This window comes from Lissotriton helveticus, chromosome 11 (assembly GCF_964261635.1).
Source record: "Lissotriton helveticus chromosome 11, aLisHel1.1, whole genome shotgun sequence".
NCBI classification, from domain to species: domain Eukaryota; kingdom Metazoa; phylum Chordata; class Amphibia; order Caudata; family Salamandridae; genus Lissotriton; species Lissotriton helveticus.
Window position 1 is genome coordinate 127,305,284 of NC_136072.1, and position 20,123 is coordinate 127,325,406.

The 20,123-nt window shown below is 41.9% G+C and overlaps 1 protein-coding gene across 4 annotated transcripts in view; it reads left to right on the forward strand.

Annotated features, from left to right (window-relative positions):
* Positions 1-227: 227 nt before the first annotated feature.
* The window catches only part of LOC144791842 (T-kininogen 1-like), a 269,931-nt gene continuing 250,035 nt past the window's right edge, over positions 228-20,123 (forward strand). For 3 of the 4 annotated variants that reach the window (XM_078666621.1, XM_078666623.1, XM_078666622.1), the window contains exons 1-4: positions 229-474; positions 5,044-5,145; positions 8,214-8,301; positions 18,488-18,633. In XM_078666621.1, coding sequence (XP_078522747.1) covers positions 277-474; positions 5,044-5,145; positions 8,214-8,301; positions 18,488-18,633 — 534 coding nt within the window. In that variant the 5' untranslated portion in view covers positions 229-276. Of the gene's footprint in view, positions 475-5,043; positions 5,146-8,213; positions 8,302-18,487; positions 18,634-20,123 lie in introns of all 4 variants that reach the window. The other variant, XM_078666624.1, reaches the window with a different exon arrangement.

Consider the following 20,123-nt stretch of genomic DNA (forward strand, 5'->3'; position numbering starts at 1 on the left):
TCCAGGCCTCATGGCCTGCACTGTGGCCATACTAGGGAATTCATGTGTTTGTGCTTATTACTCAACTCCTGCTATGTCAAGAGACTGGCCAATAACCTTTGGATTTTTTGTGATGTTTGTTAAATGTGTTTGCATTAACTTGCATGATCTTACCTGCTGAAACTAGGCAAACAGAGGGTCAAAAGCTCAGCCGCCCCCAGTGTATAAATATAAGTCCATTTGGTCAGTGCAGTGCTCTGCTGTTCACTGCTTCAGGAACCGGGGTCCTCAGCAGCCATGAAGTGGTTAGCACTGCTCCTCCTCTGCTTCCAGGTCTTCTCCAGTGAAGCTGACCACCACCAAGCCACCAACGATGCCAGCTGCAATGACCCAAAAGTATTTGAAGCTATGGACCTGGCACTGAAAAAGTACAACGCGGACAGAAAAGAGGGAAACCAGTTCGCTCTGCGTAGGATCACAGAAGCTGGCACCACAGTAAGGGCTCTGTTTTAGCTTTAAGAAAGGAGCAGAGAAGCTGTTGTAAGTACAGCAGATGCAATGACCCCAGGGGAACAGAGGTTTGGGAGGACCACTGCACCCCAAATATGGCTGCCTTTTACCACCCATTCCAGTGAAAGAGGAGGGGTCTTTTTCCTTTTTTGTATTAGCGAGCTTGTCGCTGTGTTAAGCCACTGCATTGCACATAGGGGGCTATTTTTGAAGGTAAACTTATACAAGTAGGTAAATCTACAAGTGTAAATACACTCTTACACTTTTTAGTAACTTTACTCTTTTGGCTAGTCGCTATTTAGGAGTGTAAATTTACTACAAAGCTTAGACTTACATGTCTCCGCCCTTGAAGTCAGTAGTGGAGCCTAATTTTCAAGGGTTAAGCTACTACTAATAACTTTTCACCCAGAGATGTATGTCTCCACCACTGGTGCAGAGATTTCCCTATAGTAAAGTAGGGGAAAGGTAAAAAGTAAAAAAGTTTATTAACCTTTGAAAAAAATAATAAAATATTTTTATGATAAATCTTATTGTAAACCTATGTTCTGTATTCCATCCTATATTTTGTTTTACATGTAGACCTAAATGCAAAATGCTTCAGCACTATTAACTTAACTTTGAACTAAATATTTAATTAACTTAAATAAATTAAATTATAATGTTTATATGTATTTATTATATATTAAATTAACCAAACGTTACATACAGAATTAGTTTACATTAAATAATTAAAAAAATAAAGCTACAATTATTTTTAAATTTAAAGGGCTATTATAATACTTCAAATGTAAGTAATATTTATGTATATGTGAGCGTGTACGAATGTGGGTGTAACATTAACTTAAATCTCTTTATATTTTTGTAAAGTCAAAATAAATATATTTATTTTAACTTCATTTCCCTAAGGAATTTATTTTAAGTCCCTACCGCCAATGTTTTCTGTGGGAGGGTGTTCCAGCCCTTGCGGTTGGTCATGTATGGTGTAGGAATTACTGCAAGTCTGAGATGGAGTACATTTACTTCGATTTTGGGTTCTTTTTGGCTGCTATTGTGACTAACATATGGCTTACTCTTTAGTGGCTAGGTGCATGTCTCTGCCTATACCCCTTCTTAATCCTCTGTAAAAGCCTGCCTGCTCCTCCCTTAACTCCTCCTATTTTGTAGTAAGCTTTCCCCATTTTCCAGCCACTCCACCAGTTCCTCCACATTTACTACTAAAACGTAGGCGTCCTTGTACAAAGATCTGTGCAATCAGGCTGGAGAGCTAAACACATAAAATGTAGGAGGGGCGGAGAACTCCACCATAAGTAAGTGAAAGGCATTTTGTAGTATATGAGTAGTACTATAGTAGTAATAATAAGCATACTACAAAATGCAGTTTGTGAATAGACCCCTGAGTTTTGGGTTCTCTAGAGTGAGTAATTTGAAGGCTGCACATGGAAGATAATGTCGATACATCCCCAGAAAGCATGAGAAATGCATAATGTAAAAATCAGAAATAACATTCAAACAGACTCAAGAATGGCATAGAGGTTTAACTGTAGGGAGAGCAAGGCTAGCCTAGAATATTTGAAACCACACAGGTGCAATTAGAATTTTGCATTTATGGAAGAAATGCATTATTTGGGTTAAGGAAACAGTTAGGACAATGCATATCAAGGGTGTGGTAGGCTCTAATGAAAGCCAGAAAAAGGTCCCCATGACTGTATGTTGGGAAATAACAATAATTGAGCCGCAGTGGAGCCTCACACCCCTGGGTTCTGCCACCAGCTGCACTAATGATATTTACTCTCCAATTTAGGGATTGATTCACAAACTTAACTTTGTAGTACGTTTTGTAGCACTACAAAAATGTACTAAAAAATGCAGATCGAAAACTACATGCTGAGTTTACGACTCCGCCCTCCTTATACGTATGTATGTGGAGTTCTCCGCCCTGACTGCTGAGTCTCCGACTGTGGAGAACTCCCCACACAAAAATATAGGGAGTGCGGAGTCGTAAAACTTCACATGTATTTTGTGCATTCCGTAAAAGTAGTATACTTACTACCAAGTGTAAGTTTACCTTTGTGAATCAGGCTTTTATTATTTTGCAGTACACCCGCACACACCATGGTAATACGATGAAAGCAGGCGTAAATTTGCCATGCATCCGCACTATTCCATGGCTGATGCACAGCGACACTGTCTGATGCAAATGCCACCAAAGGCAGCATCGATTAAGTATTTTGAGCCGAAAAGTTGAGGAATGCTCCCCAAAAGATCCCCAATAAATCAGCCAAACTTAGTATAATGGGGCAGGAACAATGCAACCTCCCCAGGATTCAACGCAAAGCATAGATCTACTACAACTGAATGCAGGTGCAAACAGTGGGCCCAAGAAGAATAGCATGATTTTCCAACATGTACTACACTTAATTACAGTGAAATTGCACGTATTATGGGGCATATTATCAAGAACGGCGTTAAAAATTATCGCCGGTTTAGCGGCAGAAAACTGCCGCTAAAGCGTCGATAATGGTCTTGATATTATGCCCTTGAGCATTCCAATAGAAGTCCATGTTCTGGTGTGAACATGGACTTCTATTGGAATTCTCCAGGGCATATTATCCAGCCCATTATCGCCACTTTAGCGGCAGTTTTGTGCCGCTAAACCGGCGATAATGTTAACACCGTTCTTGATAATATGCCCCTACATGATTTACCATGGACAGTTGTCTGTGCATAGAATGTGTATTGGAGGGGTGTCCCTTGAGACAAATGTGATGAAAAACACCACTTTTTCATCTTGGCGATATGGCGCAACAATTAGCTACTCTATGTACACAGCTCTTTGTAAATATGAGGCTGTGCAATTTTTTATCCTCCAGGCTTTGACCTCCTGCAGATTTTTACGAAGGACCACGTTTTAAGAATGTTAGTAAATCTGAGCCTTATTTTCATAATTTCTAAATTGATAGGTGTTACCGCAGGAGTGGATTTTTGTGATTGCATTATGCTGGTACACTTGGATTTAGAGACTACCTCTAAATGAGAGTCTACTGTCTTAGGGTGACTAGGGGATACAGTGCTTAATTTGAGCCAGAGCTTTCTGGTGCTGAGCACCGGCACTTAATTGTCAACACCACACTTAGGGCAGTCTGCCACAAGGTGACGGTGCTCATGTATTTTAGAGAGGAGCAGTATAACAGCTTTTTAGGGAAACAATATACATTAAAAAAATTAATAATACCTGCCTCCCCAGCCATTCCTTTAGCGTTGGGGACCTGGAATAGTCTTTACATTCACATTTACATGCAAGAGAGATGGTTAGTAGTTGTTTTGGCACCAATGACAGGGGCGATGGGTGGGCAAGCTGCAGTGGCCTCCTGGTCAGAGCCCTGGCACTTAATATTTTACAAATTAAGCACTGAGGTGATAAAAGGAACACTGTTAAATCTTATTATGACTGTAGGGACCGCAAAAGTTTTACCTTCTTAGACCAGCTCAGGAGAAGCCAGGAAACTTCGCCATAGGTATTCTGAATTTAATAAACTTTACTGAGTTTAACTTGTTGGGGCTATGCTCTCCAATGGTTTCCAGCGGTGGGATTACCTATTCTTTAAGGGCTCTGGGGTTTATTCTTTGCCAAAAAACTAAAATTCCAGAAAGATAAGGAATTATGCGGTTCTGCGGCTGCAGCAATTTCGACATAATTATGGATTTGCTGCATTTGCCACATAATTAATCCATTATCTGCTGCATAACTCATACGGATGAAAAGTTGCTAAAAACGCTGCAACATATGCTGCCATGCAGTGGAAGGTGGCCCTGTCTCAAAAGATAGCTTGTCACCTTTTAATTGGCTAGTGCTTTATTTTAGTGTTAAACTGTTACTAATTACCTTTGCCAAGACACTGTTGACATGTGTAAAACAAATGCAGTGGTACTGCCATAAAATGTGCCACATAATTCCGTAAAATTTGACTTTTCTTTGCATATAATTTAGTCCACCCAGCTGCATAATTCGGTCCTCTCCTGCCGCATAATTCCAGTGGCCCTGACTATAACCTTATGCGGCTCTTTGCCAACAATACTGTTCCTGGAGAAAAATCAAGTACGGGAAAATGGGTTTTGAAATTTATCAGCAGAATTCAACTGGACCAGGCAGGACATACTCCGAAAAATTAATTGTCAGGTTTTTGACAAAACTACAGAAATAATTTTCACCACTGACGTGTCCTTTAAAATTGAGGTTTGCAAAGCATTCCGGGAAGTCGACATTAGCTGGCGAAGCATCAGGGGGAAGTCTGTCTAGAACCTGTTTTTATTGCAAAACTGTTTTTATTGTAATACGACCTACTATAAACTGACTTTTTGTCTAGAAGAGTACTTGAAGTATGTGTTGTCACCATAGCTGTACTAAAATGTTTACACGGTAAGATGAAAGTAGCTCCACCTACTGGTCATCTAGGTATGACATGCATAAATAGAATGTCGCGATTTTTAAAAGAGTTTGCTAGAATGCTATGTTCTGTCCAAGTAATACATTTGTCGGCCTGTTTTTCTCCACAGGGCGAGCACTATCATGTGACGTATGAAATCATTGAGAGCACATGTCCGGCTCATGACGGACACGTGTGGCAAGATTGTCAGCTCAAACCTCGTGCAGAAGCGGTAGGATTTGGGTTTATATCTTGGAGTTGTTCAAAAAAAGTGCTTTACTTTGCGGAAGAAAATATTTCAAGATATTAAATAGTCGCATTTATTCTTTGCCTCTTTCACTGCTAAACATGGTGTCTTTCTACTACCCCAGCACACCTTTTTCATAGTAAACAAAAAGTCAGGCTATAAAAATGGGCTAGTGGAAAGTCTTTCTGATCATTTGTGTCATTTCATCCAAATTCCCAATGTATGGACTGAAACAATATACTTTATCGAGCAGTAGAAGAGATTTACTACAAGCTGTGCCTAATAGTACCAATGCTCAAGGCATTATCCGTTCACCCACTTCCAAGTTCTTATGAAAATGACAGTTTCTCTCCCAGGTTTTTAATAAACTAAGCGAGCATTTAATCTTTTTCTGCTTGGTACTCTCCTTCCCAGCCAGAGCTTAATTTGAGCTGGTGGTTTCCGGGTGCTTGTCACTGGCACTCAATTGTCAACACCAGTACTTATGACAGTCTGCCACAGGGCGGCGCTGTTGATCCAAAGTAGAGATGAACACAACAACAGTTGTCAATTAATTTAATATACATTACATTAGAAGAGACTAATGGCAGGTTGAGGACTACTACATACAACATATTATGATTGCACTTATCAATATGTTTTTTTCGGGAAACGGCCATTACAACGAAGCCTTTACAACGAAATCGTTAACCACGCATGCAGTACAACGCATGCGTGGTTAACACGAAAGCCTTTACCACGCATACCTTTACTACGAGGTTTGTAGTAAAGGTATATGTGGTAAAGGTAAAAAGTAATAAAAGGGGGGCTTGGGGGGATGCAATTTCAAATAGCGATTTCGCTATTAGGGACCACAAATTACCATCAATTTAAACTTGATGGTAATTTGTTAATACTTTGAAAAATGCACTAAAGTGCCTTTTTCAAAGTTCTGTTTGGTAATTTTAACTCACCCACTCACCTACCTTCCTAGGCCCACACACCCACATGCACAACTGCAGCATCTCCTTAAAAGATCTCCGCTAAAGAGCACTCTCGCGGGGCCCGTGAGGGACTGCAGCGCCACCCCTGAGAAGCAACGTCCAATAATGAAGCATGACACTCGCAAGGGTGTGCGAGGGCACTATATCCAAAAGGAGGGATTCCCCCATCACTATTTTTAGATCCAACTTACCTTGAGTCTGACCACTTGGCACTGTTTCCACTTACAAACCATAATTTGGTTACCACTTCTCTGAGACCTGAGGAACAGTTACCCCCTAGTGTATACACTTTATCCTGTGGGAGCACGGGTACTGGACCTCCTTTCTTTCTAAATAGCTCCCGGTCCCCAATTCTTTTTGTGTTACAATATGTGTTATACATTACCTTACCTAATACCATTAATACAGCATCAATTCTAGCTTCATATCTAGGTATGACTCACAAGAAAGACAAAATCCATGATTTGTTGACTTTTCTTTCACTTTCATAGAATACTGACTGTTGTTTTGTGTTCACCAAACACATCCGGAGTAGACTTGACAATCAATGTAAATCAATTCAATTATAGACCTGTTTGCCTAACCGGTATGCCAGCTGATTGTCTGCACAGACCAATAGGCTGTTTTAGAATGGGAAGAAATATGGATTTTAATAATTTTGCAAAGCCTTTCTTTTCCATATAAAAGATTTCAATCAGAAATTCCTTACCGTACATCCCTAAAAAAGGACATTTGAGGGTCTTTCTCACTATGTGCACCCATTAACTCCAACCCTTTTTGGAGAGATTTTCACGCGAAATGAGGATGGAGCAATGCACTGGGAAAGTTTGAAAAATAATCAAAAACTAGCGACATTGTGGGTGTTCTCAACATTCCAAATGACTGTCCCTCTATGCCTCTTATAGGAATGCCCCTAGGATGGGAATTCTTTTTTAAAACTTAGAATAGCAGAGAATCCGTTATTGATGAACATTAAAAAAATTAGATTCTGTGAAAAAGGGTTTGGAAAAACCAACGTAAGTAAAGATGAGTACATTATGTATTCCTTTCACCCATCCACCACAAATACACACATTGAAAAAACTGCAAAGGGTTTTGACAACATTAATGCCACTTGTGATATGTTTGCTGTATGGTTTTGGTACTAAGCCCAAATATGAATAAACTAGTTATCTGCTAATGTGTATTACCCAATGGGAATGATGACTATTTGGCACATGCGTCAACAATGCCATTTGCGATTCCTTATTAGCGAAAAATAAGGATTCGCTAATAAGGAATCGCAAAAGGCTATGCATGTAGGAATTGCTAAAAAAAATGCAAATCCTACAAATTCCTTAATTGCGAGTCACAAATTGCGAGTCGCAATTAAGGAATACCTCCCCATTCATTCCTACGGGCCTCTAGGAAGACATTCTCAATTTGCGATTCTCAATTAGAGAATCGCAAATTGAGAATGCAATTTCAAGAGTGCCAGGGTGTCAAAAGGACACCCTGTTGCACCCCTGAAATCTGCATGAGTCAATCTTGCACACACACATGCCCCATGGGTATGTGTGTGTGTGTGTGTAAAATGGAACTTTGTAAAATGCACTACAGTGCATTTTTCAAAGTTTTTGCAAATTACCATGAAGTTCAACTTCATGGTAATTTTCATCCCCTATTAGCAAAACCGCTAATTTTTTAACTTTAATGCATTGCATTTAAGGAATCTCAATTTGCGATTCCTTAAATGCAATCGCAATTTAAGTAATCGCAAATTTAGCAATTCCTTAAATTGCGATTTTTGCATTTGGGATGATGCATCCCAAATGCAAAAATACCGATCGCAAAGGCGCAGATTCTGAGAATTTTTCTGTTGATGTATGTAGCCCTATGTTGTTTGTTAATATTGTGTGTAGGCAGTGTTCATAATTTTAGTAAAAATGACCTTCCATTAGAGAACTCTGTGGGACGGTTAGGACTAATTCAATATGAAGTAAGACAGAAAATAATAAAACAGAAGAAGCTATTTGTTATACTTGTTTTGAAAATCACTGCTGTTTTGTAAAAGTTTTTGTGTATTTGTAGGCCATTGGCGTATGCCATGCGGAGGTTGGCATCAACAGTGCAGGGAAGACCGGCAATGTTATTTCTCAGGAATGCAACATCACCCCAAGTAGGTAACTCTTGATGATAATGGCGTGTTTGGACCATAGTAACTAAAGGACCTTCCAATATTGTGTGTAAATAGAAAAACAGCTGCTGAACGCATCCAAAACCAATGATATCACCAGTGTCGAGCTTGGGCCATGTTAGGGAACCAGCAGGGGCGGCTCTAGGTTCATGGCGGCCCTGGGCAGGAAGCGTAGGTAGGGGCCCCGGAAGAGGGGGTCCGGGCAGGACGGAGCTCCCCGAAGCTCAGGAAGGTGTTACAGAGCCGGAGGCTGCCAAATCCCTGCCCGGGGCCGCCACGCAAATATGTATCCATCCTCAGAGGATTATTATATTAAGGATATATATTGGCGTGGCGGCCCCTGGGGTTTGGCGGCACATGCCTAAGACCGCCCCTGGAACCAGCTAAAAAAAAGTGGTACAAATTTGCAAAGCTATCCATTTTTGGGCTAGTAAAGACAAGCTTTATAATTAGTTTGCAAGGTAGAGGAGACTACATGAATTTGTGTTGGCAGAAGGCAATGATTGTGGTAGTATCAGAGAAATGAACAGTAAAACCAGGCCAACCAGACAATTAAACAGGCTGACAAACTACAAAAAAAATTGCCCCACACACTGATTTATGGCATCAGCCCATCGGGCACTGTCTGGTCTCCCCATACACCAATGCGATTCCAGGTATCAAAGTAGTCTCATATTTGAAGCAAAAAGAAAAAAAATATTTTATTGTTAAATGGGAATCCCCAAGATGCAAGTGCTCACCTGTGAAGATATGAATGAGTGGATGACAAACATCCACCAACAACATGTCTCCCACGTCCGTGGGCTTTGTCATTTATGTGTTTGTGTACGTATTCTATTGTATGGTTATATCATGAGATTTGTAAAACCTAAAACTAGCTGTAAAGCAACTGACTTCTGTGGAGCAGAGTATAGCAAGGGTTAAAGTAAGAGTGAAACTTACGTGTGGTCGGTCTGGTAATTCTTGATGGAATGTCTCAAGTTTGTAAGCTTTTAACCTGTTTATTTATGGGTGAGATGTAGATTTTAGGTTTTTCCCAGATTGCACGGCCTCAGGGGGTGTACTTTTGGGTGTGAATTGTAAAACTAGGGATACATATGCTTATTGTGTAGCTATTCTCAGAATTAAAAAAAGTAGCAAAACTTTTGGACCACTCATGGTAGCTGATGAGACTGGTGCGGTTTGGCAATGTCCACAGATAGCTCTTGTTGAAAGCTGTAGGGCTGCAGTCAGGGACCTGTAGTCCTGGCAGGCTGCCTGGGCACCTATCATAAAGCAAACCATAGTGCCTGACCAGTTCAAAACCCACCAATGGAGATCACCAGCTCGCCTGTTCCTGAACAGTAGTATTTCTCAAGTACCCCCACACCATGCTTACTCATTCCCAATGTCAGCATTGGCCCTTGATGTCCTCCACAGCACTTCTTGAATATCAGTGAAGGATGCATCTTTAGACTTTCCATTTCCATTGACAAGATGTCCTTCCTATGGAAATGTAAAGCTCAGGAAATGTGTCAAAATTAAAGCACTATTCACAGTCCAATGTTGTCTCTTATGCTAACTATGCATGCATGGTAAAACATGTACCTCAGTAGAGAAACATTTTGAGTACCTTGTTGTTAGACCCAGGATCCCTGGTTGGCTGAGGTAGGTACCTTAGGCCAATTAGGGACCCGTGTTTCCACGTCAGGGAAAGGAAGGACACCTTCTGAGATAGCCCCTGGTCACCCCCTTGGTAGCTTGGCACGAGAAGCCAGGCTTATATTCAAGGCAAGTGTGTAAAGTATTTGCAACCACGCTCACAGCAACCCATTGATGACACTACAAATGGACTCCACACGAGTTTTGTAAAAATGAGTATACATTTTATATAAAAAGATATACGATAAGACCACACTATATAAATCCAACATATGGGTATTTGTAATATTCCTCCTGGCTGGTTGTTAGGCCAGACAGCCCTTGTAAGTTCTTGAGATATTAATGAGCACTTCTAAACATTGCATTGTAGCCCTAATACAATGTTATGCAGTTTGTAATACTAGAATCAGGCACTTTGCAGTGGAAAAGTAATGCAATGCGTAACGCAACAATCAGGCACTGTGTTATGTAAAGATAATGCAATGCGTAACGCAGCAATGGTATGTTATGTTATGTTATATTTAATTTCTAGAGCACACAGCTACTCGAAAGTGTCCCGGTGCTAACTACAGAAAGAGAAAAAAATGTACGCAAATCAGAGACTAAAACAACAATGTTTTCAGCTTTTTCTTAAACAGCAGAGGGTCCTGAGTGGCTCGAAGAGCCAAAGGCAGCATGTTCCAAGCCATGCTGGCTTTGCGCACAAAGGAGTTCCCGCCGAATCTTTGGCGGTAAAACTGAAGGGTCTGCATCCTCAGCTGGGCAGACGAGCGCAGTTGTCTTCCTGGAGTATAAAAAGCAAACCTTTTCAGCAAGTAAATGGGACCTAGCCCATAGAGAGCTCTATGTGCAATAGTTAGCATTTTAAATTTCAATCGGGATTCTACTGTGCAGGCACTGTGCAATGTAAAAATAATGCAATGCGTAACGCAACAATCAGGCACTTTGCAATGTAGAAATAATGCAATGCGTAACGCAACAACCAGGTACTTCGTTATGCAGAAATAATGCAATGCGTAATACACTAATGAGGTAGTTAGTTATGCAGGAATAATGCAATGCATAATACGCCAATCAGGTAGTTTGTTATGCAGAAATAATGCAATGCGTCATACGACAATCAGGTAGTTTGTTATTCAGAAATAATGCCAAGTGTAGTACACTAATCAGGTAGTTCGTTATGGAAGAGTAATGCAATGCATAATACACTAATCAGGAAGTTTGTTAGGCAGAAATGATGCAATGTGTAATATGACAATCAGGTACTCCATTATTCAGAAATAAGGTAATGCGTAATATACTCCAGTATCAGTCACAGTGCCTTAGGTGGTCTCTCCGCACACTCGTGCAGACTCGCAGTCAGCCTCTGTCAACAGTTGCCCCCAACACGTGTATGGTATAACAAAAAGTGCTGCTCCGCACTCCGGCCCCGGTACTGCCACTCCCTTGGCCATTACGGGCTGCGATGCGAGCCGGAACAGAGGCATGCGCTGCCGGAATGAGAGAGTGGCCGAGAGCGTCTCCCGCCAAGCCCGCACCCCGCCCCAAGCGTCGACACCCGTTACCTGGGGGGTGCAACCTCACTCTCCTCTCCTCTTCCAGCAGCTTGGGCCTCCGATGCAATCTTTGTGAATTGGCAACGGCGAGCTTGGGCCGGCAGCTCAGCTCCTCCGTGTCTGCCGGGCCGCTACGGCTACGAAGATCTCAGGCTGCCACAGGGCACACGCACACATTGTCTCTGAGACTCACTTGAGCTTCGGGTGCATGATCACCGGGCACTCCTCATGAAGGTCTCAGGCTGCATGAAGAACCCGCACACAGCGTCGCTTAGACTCACTTGGATTCCAGGTGTGAACGTTAACAAGGCAATCCTCACAAAGGTCTCAGGCTGCACAAAGCACATGCACACAGCGTCGCTGAGACTCACTTGGAATCCGGGTGTGCACGTTAACAAGGCAATCCTCACGAAGGTCTCAGGCTGCACAAAGCACACGCACACAGCGCCGCTGAGACTCACTTAGATTCCAGTGCACATGATAACAGGACGATCCTCACAAAGGGCTCAGGCTGCAAAAAGCACACACACACAGCGTTGCTGAGACACGCTTGGACTCCAGGTGCCCACAATAACAGGGCACTCCTTACGAGGGTCTCAGGCTGCAAAAAGCACACACAGCGTCACTGAGACTCTCCCAGAAACCTTTGTGTTCCTGAGTTTCCGCAACAGGGAGCCAGCTCACCTCGGACCCTTGGGGATAAGTTACTTCAGGACACAGCACAGCAAAGTCCTTTCAAGCAGGGGGACATCTCACACAGCAAAGTCCCTGTAACCTTTCCTTGGTTAAAACAGCACACTGCATGCCAGCCCCAGGACACACAGCAAGGGTCAGTCCTTTTCTTCAGTCTCTTCAGTTGGCAAAGGTTCCTCTTGACCACGAAGTAGCTCCAGTTTTGTTCAATCTTGATCAAGCCATTCTCCAAAGTTCAGGGGCTTCAGCTCTCATAGTTATACTCCTCAATGGCTTTGGAGTCTTTGTGTTCAGGGGGGCACTGAACACAACTGTTCAAACCAGTTCTGGGTGCCTCCCTGCCAGTGCCATCTTCTTCCTTTGATTAGTGGGGGTCTGGATTCTCAATCACTCAGCAGGAGATGGGACACTTGTTTTATGGCAGCAACCCAGGCCTCTTCACCTCTAGAAGCTACCCATACCCCTACACTCCAGATGCAGGTCAGCCTATTGCTGTCTCACCTCCTCCCTTGGGTCAAGACATTCCCCAGATCCTATCGCTTTCAAATCCAGACAGTCAATCTACAACCAGGCAGAGACACACAGAAATGTTAGAGCACAAAAGCCCAGCCACTTCTAAAAGAGTGGCTTCTAAAAATACAATGCAAAAACCACCTTCATAAAAAGATGGGTTATTTCATTGTGAGTTAAGTCACACTAAACGTCACCTCTCCATCTTAAGCCTTTGGTAAGATAGGCTGGAAAACATATTACACAGCCTCCCCATTCTATCCAAGGGGCAAGATGGCCTTTCCACAGTGAAAAACGAAATGGAGATTATTTCACTGTCAGGACATGGTACACACCTTAGCACATGTCCTACCTTTCACATGCACTGCACCCTGCCCTGGGGGTACCTTGGACCTACCACAGGGGTGTCTGATGTGCATAGAAAGGGTAAGATCTGGCAACTGTGTGCACTTGTCAGAACAATGGCAGGCCTGAGTTCCCTCTTTAAGGCTACTGGTGTGGGTGGCACAATTCGTGCTGCAGGCCCAATAGTAGCATTTGCATTGCCAGCCCTGGCACACATAGTGCACTTTACTAGGGACTTTACTAGTAAGACAAACTAGTAAGACAAACATACCAATCATGGACAACCAATTACCAATTATAATTTATATAGGGAGCACTTGCACTTTAACACTGATCAGCAGTGGCAGAGTGCCTAAAGCATCTAAGTTGGCAACACCATGTCAGAAAAAAGGTCTAGGGGGAAAGCAAAAAGTTTAGGGAACTTTAGCCAAAAGGGCCAAGTCCTACACTTATGTAACTAAAAGAGTTTGTCAGATATGTATTGAGATGAAATTCCAGATCTGAACCAGTTTTATTTTCATGGTAGTTACCCAGTCTGGGATGCAAGCAAGATTTTGCCTCCTTCAAAGTGTGTAAGGGATAATACTTCAATGGTTGGTATGATGGGTTCTAGCAGGTATTCCTTGAAGCAGATGCAGCTAGATTTCTTGCTGGTTGTGTCTTCTTAGTGATGTGTGTCTTGAAGTTAAGGAGTTAGAAATGTAAAGGTCTAACCAGATTCCACCATGTTAATACATAGAGGTTCAGACTGTTAATGATAGCCTTAATTTTGTTTTTCAGTACAAGAACAATTTTTCTTCTCGACAGTCATGCCCGCTTGTGAAAGAATGAACGAGTGAGTTGAACACTTATAGAGTTCAGTGCTGCCTCAAAGAGTTTCCCGAATACTAGTAGAAAGGACATTAAATGGTAGCCTGAATAGATGCTGTAAATAGTCACATCTTTAAAAATGTCCTAAACTTGAGGTGACTGCTCTGTTGTCTGAGGGTCAACGGTAGAGTTGGTAAAAGAGCAGAAAAAAGAGTGAAAATTGTGCTATGCCATGCATAACGGTGCTGTGAAAAGACTAGTCCATAACCATACAAGATTTCATGACATGTTGTCAGGTACTTGAATGTACTTAAAGGTGACCCTTTTATGAATGGGTGAATGGGGTGCCAATGCAGGTTGACAGGTCAATGAGCAATAGGTTCAAATGATTCAGGCTCACAAAGAGTCTGGTCGCAGCATTTTGCCCAATCAGCAGCCATGACATCATATGTTTGGGATGATCCAAATACACCACGTTACTCTTGATATTAAAATGGCCTGGGCGACAACTTTCCAGCAATCCAAAGGCAGTAAACGGAGAATATTTCTAGGGGCAAATAATAGAGCTTCACAAAATCACCGGGTTTATATCCGCAGAATCCTGTTTTACGATGTGGTAACTCCGTTTTGCGATTTGGAAAAGTTTTTCAAAATTCCAAAATGAATTTCCTGGCCCATACATAATCGCAATTTCGATGGGTGTGTAAGGGGCCAGTTTGTATGCTATGTATCAATGGTTTATGACTCTAGTTCCTTTACGGAACTTTAACTACTCTTAAAAAAAAGTATTCCGTTTTTGAATGACTTGGCTTGAAGACCATCATACATACTATTAAAGCTAATCACAGGGTTTCGCAAGTTGTCATCTGCCTAGTGACAAAAAACCTCTTTGCTGCCAGGCCTTTCCCCCCGTTCCATGTCCTTTTTTGGCTATTTTGGGTAGTTTCCACATAGGCCCCATGCCTTTTTTCCCCATAAGGTATCCGTGCTAAATTTACATCCTTTTCCTCCAACATCCTGAGGATTCAAAACTTTACCCAGGGTTTGATGATTCCCCTGGAGAGGACGAGAAATTTGGCAAAATACAGCTACATTTAGTTTTTTGGGAGAAAAATGGGAAAAAAGTGCTGCATAAAAAAGTGTCTGTTTTTTCCCCTGCAAATGGTATCAATTAAGGGTTTGTGGTGCTGAAATCACCATCGTCCCAGCTTTCAGGAACAGGCAGAATTTTTGTCAGAAAACCAACATTTTCTACACAGTTTTGGCATTTTGCTGGAACATAGCCTATTTTTCCTATTTTGTGTGCTTTTAACCTCCTTCCAGTTAGTGGTAGATATGTGTGTGAATCTAATAATGGATCCTGGACAGCTATACAGTTATGAAAAGAAGATAACATTCTGAATTAAGCAAGGGGTTATTTGTGTAGACCCTTCAAGATTTTCCTGTAGAAGGTAACAGTTGAAATTAGAAAAATATTGAAATTGAGTTGAAAAGACACAGCCATTTGTGCCTACATTTTCACCTGTAACGTAAAATGTATTTCCAAAATGGGAACAAGATACGGAGTTTAGAAGCAGTGGTTATTTGCACATCTCTGAATTTGTGGATAGCCATACTAGCATGTGAATAAGGGCAGATTTTTCAAAATGTCTTCTTTTTTACACATTGTCTTACATTTGGAAGGCAGAAATGCATAAAAAGACAACTGGTAATAACACTTGTTCTGCTATTCTGTGTTCCCCTAAGTCTACCAATAAAAACAGTACCTCACTTGTGTGGTTAGGTCTAGTGCCTGCAACAGGAAATGGGTCAAAACACAACAGGACGCCACATTTTGTGCAACGTGCCTAGCTGTGGATTTTGAACCGTAGCTCAGCCGGGACTTGGAGAAACCTAGCAAACCTGTTCATGTTTGAAAACTAGATTCACAGTAAAATCCAGGATGGGGTGACTTGTGTGGCTCTCACCAGGTTCTGTTATCCAGAATCCTTTGCAAACCTCAAACTTTGTGAAAAAAAAGAAACACATTTTCCTCACATTTCTGTGACGGAAAGTTCTGGAATCTGCAGAGCGCCACAAACTTCCACCCACCCAGGATTTCCCCAAGACTCCTGATGAAAAGGGTACCTCACTTGTGTGGGTAGGCGTAGTGCCCTTGACAGGAAACAGCCCAAAACGCAACGTGTACACATCATATGTTTCCACAGAAAACTGACCCTTTTTTTGCAATGTACCTAGCTGTGGATATCTGGGCCTAGATCAGCCAGCACTTGGGGAAACCTAGCAAACTCGTACATTTTTGAAAACTAGACTCACTTGTGTGGGTAGACATAGTGCCCTTGACAGGAAACAACCCAAAACGCAATGTGTACTCATCACAGAAAACTGACCCTTTTTTTGAAAAGTACTTAGCTGTAGATTTTTGGGCCTAGCTCTGCAGGCACTTAGGGAAACCAAACAAACTTGTAGATGTTTGAAAACTAGACACTCGGGAGAATCCAGGAAGTTGTGACTTGTGTGGCTGTGCTGCCACCATGTTCTGTTACCCAGAATCCCTTGCAAACCTCAAATGTTCTAAAAAATAAAAAATAAATCCTCACAATTCTGTGACGGAAAGTTATAGAATCTGTAAGGAGCCACAAACTTCCACCCACCCAGTATTCCTCCAAAATTCCTGATAAAAATGGTACCTCACTTGTGTGGTAGGACTAGTGCCCATGACTCGAAACAGCCCATAACGCAACGTGGACACATCACATTTTTCTACAGAAAATAGACACTTTTTTTTTGCAATTTACCTAGCTGTGGATTATGGGCCATAGCTCAGCTGGCACCTAGGGAAACCTAGCAAACCTGTACCTTTTTGAAAACTAGTCACCCATGGGATTCCAGGATGTGCTCCCGAGTGGAACGTATACTGTCGGGCCATCGGGTAAAGAGTTCGCCATATGTCAGTCAGACCCAGGGCGGTCAGGAACTCTGCGAGTGGGTTGTGAGAAGGGTTCACTACTCTGTGGGGCCATCGGTCTTGTCGGTAACATATAGTCTCATTAAAATCACCCTCTATCAACATTTTACCCTGTGGCATTTGGAGAAGCAGGGTACTCAGGTCTGGGAGTGTGAGGTCATTCAGGTGGGGTGGGATATAAACCGAACATATGTTGAGGGTAGTCTCCTCCCAGTTCCCGGCAAGAGCCACATATCTACAATTAGCATCAGGCCTGATCTGTTGAACTATCATTGGGAGTGACTGCATCAAAATGCCACACCTCTGGAGCCTGTGGTATATCCTGCATTGGCACCCAATTTTTAACCCTAACTATATATGGCACGATAGGTAATTCTTAACAAATGGGTCTCCTGGAGGAGGACCGCATCGGGTGTGTGAGTGTTTATTTGATTTTGTTCCCCAAACCGATCACTTCCCAGGATAGTCGTTTTAGTATTGATGTGTCAGGACAGTGGTCCATGCGTATGTGAAGATAGGGGGGTCTGGTGACCCATCAGAGTGGATGGTTAGTCAGGATAGACATGTAAGGAAATACTGTGTATGCATGGATAACTCTGTAGAGTAAGACATGCACATGACCTTCAAGGGTCTACACTAAAAGTTAACATTAAGAAACAACGCAACCAAAATCCCTGAAACAAGCCCTCCCTACTTGCTTCTCTGCAGAGTAGACTCAAAACCGCCCACCCCCCAAACACTGCAAAGTGCCTGTCGCCCCAAATTGACACTGAAACAGCAGAGGAGCATGGTCACCACTACCAATCCCCCCACCCAACTCCCTTATTGAAAAGGTCTTACGTGTTACCGGATACCATCAGTGTAATGTAACCTGGTTCCAGCAAACAACCTTGGCTGCCAGTGACGTCAACCCCAATTCGGGGAGGGGGGCACCATCATAGTGCATAATGTCAGAGCCAACATCGTTGAAGGAAATTTTAGGTTCACTCAGTGTCATGTCAGTCTCTGTTGGGTTGGTATTTCTGAGTTTCGTTGCTGCTGCTAATTAGGAGATTGTGCATTTCTGCACTGTTGCTGCTCCACTCCAGGGGGTCACTACCACGTCGGTGGCAGCAAGTTTGATCTCGCGGGCAGGCTCCACCAGCCTCTCTCTATCTTTCCAAACGCTATGCTACCAGTATATTTGTACATCTGGCCCATAGTGCCCCAGGCACAGAAAACAGTTGTGCCTGATTTGTGGATTTGTAACATTGAACCACATAATGACTAGGAGCCTCATGTACAGTTCTGATGGGAATAAAGATCTTCCAATTCCAAGAGGAAACTGTAAATATGTAGTAGAATCTACCAACTGAATTTCTTCCAAAAGTCTATCTCTATAGTGGAGGATATTCACCTGGTTGATTTCACTCCATATTTAGATTTTCACAAAATTGTGGATTTGCCAGTTCCCTCTAGTCTAAACCATAAATGAGGCCCTTAGTCGCCACATTAAACAGTCCAAAACACTGACTACACAATAAAACACTGCAAATGGTGATGGGCTGCAACTAACGGAGCAGTAGATTTGATGGCTGAAACTGCATTTGTGTTTTGGTTAAATTCTAGCGTTACCATTGCTTTTTTTCTCTATATTTACCTCCAGAAATGTGTGTAGGATGTCCATTTCCCATATGGAGTGATGATGCTAACCTGCAACCTGTCGCAAGACATGCCATTCAAAAATTTAATCAGGAAACCAACGACAGACACTACTACAAACTGGAAAGCATAAGTAAAGCCACTAGACAGGTGGGTTTTTGGCATGCTTTCTTCTGATTTTTGATTACTTGCATCACTTCAGTAATATTTTGTGATTAAGGGCCTGATTTATATTTTGACAGACTTGTTACTTCATCCCGAAATTTATAGAAATACATGCATCTATATATGAAATGTATAATTTGGCGGACAGGCTATCAGACACCGTTGTGATGGAGTAGCCTGTCTGTCGACATATATATGAGACCCTATGTTCTCAGTTACAGAGCGCAACTTCAGGTATGTTTATGTGGAGTTATAAAAATTGTGGCATGAATAGATCATTGCATGGAGAACTCATTAGAAGACGGGAAAGTACAGATGATAAGGCTCTCCTCACTCCCCAGCATCTCTTTTACATCAGATTCTAAAAGATGGAATTATGCCTGCATGTCAGACCTAATGAGTGGCCTAACTCAATTTATTTTTTACTTTGATCAGAGGTGGTCTCACACTACCACAGTTCTACCCACATTTCAACTCTACTTGCTAGTGAGGAAAACCTCTAGAGTTTTCTAAATGTATCAAGCATAATAATGACAACGACACCTGTATCCTGAATCACACCTAACATGTTATCCCCAACTATTCAAACACTTTTAGCACCTGCTGCCATAGTGCAGCCCAATACAGGGCTATACAAATTCAAAAACAACAAGACGTGCACCATACAACTGCTCTAGAGTTTCCATATGTAAAACTCAAATGTGATTTCCAAAATGTATTCAAATCTTCTTTTATTCTGTATATTTTTTAAAGTTCATGTATAAAGAGTCAGTGCAACAGATACCAGCCAACACGTTTCGTCCACACCACTGGACTTCTTCAGGGCAAAGAACAGAAAATTGGTACCAATAGTGCTTGTTCACATGTCCATCAGAAATTCAAGGCGGTACATAAACATAGGTACCTCATATCTGAAGCACCCTACAAAAAAAATTGATGAGGAATTTTGTGCTATCCATGTACGTAGGCGATATAGTATAAAAATCAGACACTTCCAAATTAGGAAGGCATATGGTCAATTCACCACCAGTGGGAGTAACCTTGCACAATACCTCACCTTACCTATGACGAATTGGGAGAGATCACTGCTGTTCCGGCTAAGGGCAGGCTCTATTAAATTCTTGCTGGGATTTCCCCTGGGCTATCAGCATACAAAAGATTATAACCCATGCCCATGTGATGGTATTAGTAAACAGAATGATTTGCACTTTCTATTCTTCTGTAAATTGTATTTAAAATATATTAATTGGTTTTTAACTCCGTATTTTAGGAATCACAAACCCCTTTCGTTAGGGGAATCTTATTTAATGTTATTGTCCCTGAACACAGAGGAATTAATTTTCCGCACTAGCACTTTTTTGAGAACTATAACATGTGTACGCAAAACAATGGAAAGCCCTTGAAAATTGTCTTATGAGAAATGCATTCGTTTTTAATAATCTATGAATTTTATTACTTGTCTTTACTGTGAAAAT